Source organism: Nelumbo nucifera, chromosome 5 (assembly GCF_055504915.1).
Source record: "Nelumbo nucifera cultivar China Antique chromosome 5, China Antique-T2T, whole genome shotgun sequence".
Lineage (NCBI taxonomy): Eukaryota > Viridiplantae > Streptophyta > Magnoliopsida > Proteales > Nelumbonaceae > Nelumbo > Nelumbo nucifera.
In genome coordinates this window covers 61,280,960-61,287,917 of record NC_142653.1, presented here as the reverse complement: position 1 = coordinate 61,287,917, position 6,958 = coordinate 61,280,960, and the positions used below count along the sequence as shown (strand labels likewise).

Here is a 6,958-nt window from a genome sequence, read left to right as displayed (position 1 = left end):
ACTCTCCAAGTGTATTCATAGGTTGTGATGAATGTGTTCAATTATGTAATTAAGTAATCAAACACCCATCGAACTTAACGTTGTGCAGCTATTTTTCTTTCATACACCATGAAGAAACAATATAACAAATAACAAATCTCTAAAGCATTCTGCCACACTGAATATTTTATTGACTCATAGCTACTCAATATGTAATAAGTGAGAGTGAGTTTTATCCAATAATAAGCTCTATATATACAAGTGGAAACTTATAGACAGATTTTACAACAAGATCTGGTGTTTATCACCAAAAATAAAGAAAAAGAAAAGAAAAAAAAAAGATGTCCTGGTGTTAGACAATTTGGGAATTGTAGAAATATTTTACATTATAAGTACATCAGAGGTTAAAGCATGTTTGACCTTAAGAAGATCAAGCTTGATAACAATCTTCATGGATTGTCAGCTAATAAGAATATAATGCACATACATTTAAGTCTCATGGGTCTGATGAGTAGCACAAATTGTGTGACAGGCATTGTTCAAACCTTCCGATTAATCTTTATTCGTGCATTTGCAGTTCCTCTGATACTCAGAGAGTTCCTGTGAAATGTTGGGTTTCAGATGGAGTAAAAACATGTTCCTCTAATGATAGTTTGCATATCAAATTGCAATTTCATAAGTCACCAACTCACAATGCATCTTTTCTCAAATTTTACAAAATTGAGCGATCAACAGAGTACCTGAATCTGTTTTTGCAAGTACTTAACATATTCAACTGCTTCCTCTAACATGTCTGCAGTATTAGTTTGCTGCAAGCAACAATTACAAAACTGTGACATCGAGACTACAAAGCATTCTATTTCTTATCAATACTCTATTGCAACTGACAGCGTTGGTTCTCAGAGTTTTAAATCCAAACACATCAAATTCAACAACCCAACTTCTGAAAACAATGATATCTGTTTCAACGAGGATTGGAACGATTAATTACCTTGTCCATATTTGGCACCAGTTCTTGAAGCTTCCTTATGCGATCGCTGATTCGGGTCCTCCGCACCTGATAAAGGGAGAGAAATCAAAGCAAGAAATCTACCGATAAACAGAGAATCAAATTGCAAAGCTGTTCAATCTCACCCTCTCAGCAATGCTACGAGGATGGGTTGCGCAGCCACGCTTAGCTCGAACCCTGCAAGGAACAGAATCTGAAAAGACCCTCTCCATCTCCATATCAGAAAAACTCTGTAACCCAACACTCTGCTCTCCTTTCTAGAATCCAAAGAGAAAAGACCCACAAACCAAATTGTTACAATCGTAACAAGAAATACCGAAATCACCAAAATCAGTACAGATTGTTACCAACTCAGCAGAAAAGTGCGTCGCAGCTTCTTGCTCAGAACCCAAATCCCTCGGCCGTTTGTTTGAAGGAAAATCCGGCAACGACAGATAGTCCATGCTGCTTGGAATATCAAAGTTGGTCATGAAACCATCACATCCGATACTCGGTTGTGAAGTGAGATGACCCAGAAATCCCGCCGGAGAGCTGTTTTGTCTAGTGAGGAAACCAAACCCCGTGTTGGCGACACTTGTCTCGAAGAAAGCTGCATCACCTTCGTCTGAACTGAAATTTGCAGAGTTTCCAACGGGGGCTGTGGTTGAAGTGCTAAAAGGAACCTGAGGCAAGCATTGGTTTTGTGTTAATGGCTCGTCATCTTGCAGCAGATTCTCAAACCACGTAGCCGGAGCCGACCGGAACCTTGCCAATCCTCTGCTGGTTTCATACCCACCACCACTTCCTCCTCCTCCGCCACTCATCAGGTGCTGTTGTTGCATCCAGTGGTTGCTGGGGGTTCCCTTTTGTTCAACAAAAGCTCTGCTGTAGCCTGTAGCCTGTAGCTTGACAAGGAAGGTTTTTTTATTGTTCTCCCATTCCTTTTCGTCTTCCAGATTACTATATTTGCAGGATACACAGACGGAGATGAGAGAGGAAACAAATTATGACACTGAAAGCCCTTCAACGCATCAAAATGTCACTGACAGATGATGAATACTCTCACTGAATTATCGATGAGAAAGATGGGATCCACCATGACTCCATGAGTCTGTTCACACCGTTGAATAGGTTGCATAAATTTTGTAGATGTACTGTGTTGCATATTGTAAATTTTACGGAGAAGTACAGCACACTGCAACAGAATTCTAAAATTACAGGTCCTATAGTCCATTAGTAGTACCTATAAATCGCATCCTGTCCATAAATTTGGCATCAATCTACGATCAAATTCATTTCACCTGTACGATGGGGTTCTGTGGTGGACTGAACAGTCACTAAATTTTATAAATCACAGAGAGTACAAATGTACAACAACAGATGTAATGTCCTCTTTTGAAATTTTAAGGACCAATGGGAGGGTATTTTAGGAAAAATAGAAACACTCTGTGACAGAATTTATCTGTTTTAATTTTCATATATATATTTTTTTTCTTTACGGAGAATTTAAAGGCATTTACGATGAAATGCCTCTACCGTGATTGAATGGCCATCCAAACTAAAGCTAAAGCTGTACAGACGTTGACCCAATCTTTAATCTTTCTCTCTAACTAATTAAGGGTAGTGGGGGACCCTTTAGTGCGCTTACAGTTCAGGACGGTCGTGTAGCAACGAGATTTAAGCGTGTTTGGTACCTGTTATGCTGTTGCGTTCTCGACAGCTTGTGCTGTCCTAAGGTATGACATTTTAGCTGTTGGGGTCAACAGCATAGGCTTTTAAGACAGTTTCTAGAAATTTCATGTTATCATAAGCATGGGTAATTATATCTCAATTTATTTTGATTAAATATTAAAGTATGGGCGTTGGGCCTCAACAGCCTAATCCAGAAACTGTCTCAACAGCCTATGCTGTTGGGCCCCAACAGTCAAAGTTAACCCTCGGGCTGGACACTTTTCGTCATCGAAAAACTTTGGCTGTTTTGGATGGTGTTTGGTATGGTTTTCGTTTTTTTATAAACAGTGTCAGTTCATTGCCATGTAGGTGTTTGTTCAAAATGTTATTTGGTAAATCTGTTTATCCAATAAATGATTATCTTGGTTTACATGCAATCCAACCGTGGGGGGAAGTTTCATTTTAACGTTTCCCCAACACCAATGTGTTTATTTATTGTTCCACTTATGTGGTGCCTAATGGCAATGATGCCTAATTGTCAACAAACAGTAGAAAAACGTTTACCGACCACTTTTCCTTGGTTTTGAAGACAAATAAAGTACAACCATTTTTTAAATAAATGGAAGCCATACCCAACAATATCTATTCCCTTGGTAACCTGCTATGAGTGAAATCTAATAATGAGTGTGGGTAAAATAGTATTACATTCAACCTTCTTCTAATTGAAAAACAAATGAGGACTTGAATTAGCTAAGGTATCATGTGCAGAGGCTCCCAAAATAGCTCGGTTTTCTCCAAACAGCCAAAGTGATCTCTCCTCGTCACTACCCCATAGCCAAAATCTCTTACCCTGTTTCCACTCCATCCTAAGTGGCATGGTGGATTGGGGTAGGACACACCTTTCCATTAGGAATGTAGAATGGGGGAATTCTTTAATTTTCTCCATCCCAAGGCAATTACCTAAAAATACATCATGTTTTGGAGGTATTTTAGAAATGCGATTATGTGATTCAAGGTTCTAGAAATTTGAGGGAAATTTAGGGGTATTTTAGAAGTTAAAATTAAATCTAGGGCTATCTTAATAATTTACCAACAAGATCGGAACAAGTTCAAAGACTATATGCAAACCTTGTCTCCACCCCATCCTTAACTTGTGTAAAGATATTTTCCCATTTCCATTTAGATTGGGGAAAACTCACTCCATTAAAGATGGGCCTCGGTTTTATGGGGAAAATTGTCATCCCTAGGATGACATGTTCGTTCTTATGAACCCCATCCAGTGGTTGTAATGTTGTATGTATAAAGAGACTATTAAGAAATGTGTCGAATGTTGCTAAGCATATAACATGGGCAATTTACCTTTAGCATCGGAAATAAGATCCAAAGTATGGGAATCATGTATCCTATTAGTAAGCTTGAAAATGGATATGTGTGGTAACAGGCTTCAGATAGGCATGGATTCAGTAGAAAGATATGGATACACTTGTATACCTCATGAACTTCCATAAATCATACAACACAGTAATAAAACTAGGTCTAAGGTTGAAATAACCATGAATATGATATAAGTATAATAATGAATGCATACTTAAATAGTTTTATTTTCAAACAAGTATTTGATAGCAATGATGATTAAAACACAAAAAAAAAAAATACCTACTAATGAGAGCATTATGGGCTTGGGAATTCCTATAGCCTCAACCTATAACTACTGCAAGAAAATAAAAGTAGAAACACAAACCACCTTCTTAGTTATGATGTTTTGGCTTCAAAGGTTTGGTGGTACTTTAGAAGATACTAGTAATTAAGCACATGCGTTGCACATATGAATTTTTTTCATATTAATTACTTGAATTTTAGATATATTATAGTTATGATAGAAATTGAATATTAATAAAAGTAACAATATGATTAAAAATAAACCTAAATACTTGTACTAAATGTGCATCTGCAAAAATTTTAAATTACAATTATTATTATTATTATTATTATTATTATTATTATTATTATTATTATTATTATTATTATTATTATTATTATTACTACTACTACTACACTACTACTACTAAATTTTGTATTCTATTTTTGTCTTAAAAAATAATTTTTCTTTTAACATTTATTTTTATTTAATATGATGATTATATAAAATTATAAATGTTTCGAAATGTCTTTGACGAAATTCTGTATTTTTTTATTCTTTGTGATTTATCTTTTTTAATTTTTTATTATTCAATTATGACATCATGAATTTCTTTGAAAATTTGGACCATTGACCCACTATTTAGATAAGAAAATAGTTTTGCTTTCAGATCAATTTTAAATTATATATTTCATCTACATTATATACATAATTTTTACTTATCACACTTTCGTACTTTTTTATTATTTTTTAAATATTTATTTAACTATCATATCATCGCTTAATCCATTTGACCCAAACCATTAACCTACAACCCAAAAAGAAAATTAGTTTGATTTCTATCTTGACATTTAATATTGTATTACATTCCCATAATTGATAAAATTATATCTTATGTATAATATTTATTTTTGTTTAATATAATGAATGTATAATATTATATATGTACCCGGTATTTTATTTTTTATAAATATATAACATTATATCTTATATATGTATAATATTTATTTTTGTGATTCTTTGTATTTTCTATTTTTAAAAATTTTATTATTTGACTATGACATCATTTCATTTCTAGGTTGATTTTAATTTTGGCATTCCATTTTTGTCATTTAAAAAAATATTTCTTACATTTCATACTTATTTTTGTTCAGTATAATGAATATACAATATTAGTGATGTGCCCAATTCTTTTTATTTTCTTGTAATATATATTTTATTTATTTGAAATTTTTATTATTTAATTATGGTATTATTTATTAACAAATTTGACTCCAAATGGTTGAATTGCTTACCCATCACCGAGAGGGAAGAAAATGGTTTTACTTTTAAATTATTTTTTTAAAATATTTATTTTTATATTATTAAAATTAATGTTGTGGATTTAATTAGAAGAATTTAATGATGAAAAAAGTATATCTTAAATATAGGATTTCATAAGAGAATATACCTTAGATATAAGATTTAATGAGAGATAATAGGAAAATAGTTTTACTTCCAATTGGTTTTAAATTTTACATTTTGTTTCCATCATTAATAAAAAGGTTTCTTATTTATCATCAATGTTTTAAATTTGTTGTTAACTTGGCCGGTTGAATCGTCACTCGGCCTTGATTCTAGGTTTGGTTCTATTGAAACTCCCCCTTTTGGTTAAAAACCATCTAACTTGGGCAGATCAACCATTGACTCGTTCGACCTAGTAACCAAGTCGCAGGTTGCACACTTAATTATGTACAAACTTTTGAAAGCCATAACTTTGCACTCCAATGTTCGATTGGGGTTATTTTTTTTTATTTTGAATAATTTTTCAAGATCTATACGCCCCAAGGGCCTTATGCGCATTGCCTTGCTATTTTTGTGGAAAAAACCCCCTTTTTTTGGCCCCAAATTGTAATTTTAATATTTTTTATAAATAAAAAATTTAAAACTGAATTAAAAAACATAAATAAATGTAACATAATACATATATTGTATGTAATATATGTAAAAGAATAATTATAAAATATATGTAAAACATAACTATGATATATGTAAAACACAATTATACTATTTATTGATAAAATATGTATTTTTACACATGCACACACACATAGTGTTGATGCAGAGTAGTTTGACTCGTTTAACCTTGATAGTCGAACTAGTGACCTATGACCCAAAGGCAAAAGTTGGTTAGCCTCCGGGTTGGCTTTTAAAACATTGTTTATCATACTTATTATTGTTTAATATGTCAAATATGTGATGTTAAAAATGTTCCCATTTTTTTAATTTCTATATTTTTGAATTTTATTATTTAAGTGTGGCAGCATGGATTGGCCCATTTGACCCAAATGTTTGAATTTCTTACCACCACCTAGATGAAAACTCTATTTTTTCATGTTGATTTTAAAAGTATAAGTTTTTATGTTATTGAAATTATTAATTTATTATGTATGGATTAAAATATAGAATTTAATGATGAGAAGAAATAAAAAAAACCTTAAATATATGATTTGGTGAATGCAAATTAATACCTTAAATGTTGGATTTAATGAGAGAGAATTGAATGCATTGAATATCTTAAAATTATTTCTTTTCAACTCATTTAATATCAATACCAATTATGCACACTATTTGCCCTCATTTTTTATTAATAAATTTAAATATAGAGGGATAAATTTTATCCTCACAAAATTCCAGAAATT

At 32.4% G+C, this 6,958-nt stretch overlaps 1 protein-coding gene across 1 annotated transcript; it reads right to left on the bottom strand.

The window, feature by feature from the left end:
- Positions 1–209: 209 nt before the first annotated feature.
- FBH1 (basic helix-loop-helix (bHLH) DNA-binding superfamily protein) lies at positions 210–2,089 on the bottom strand. The gene is made up of 5 exons (XM_010244387.3): positions 1,336–2,089; positions 1,114–1,245; positions 971–1,036; positions 720–788; positions 210–579 (listed from the first exon to the last, which is right to left on the bottom strand). Exons 1-5 carry the CDS (start codon positions 1,807–1,809, stop codon positions 532–534), a joined length of 789 nt encoding a protein of 262 aa, XP_010242689.1. The 5' UTR covers positions 1,810–2,089; the 3' UTR covers positions 210–531.
- Between the last annotated feature and the right edge of the window lie 4,869 nt (positions 2,090–6,958).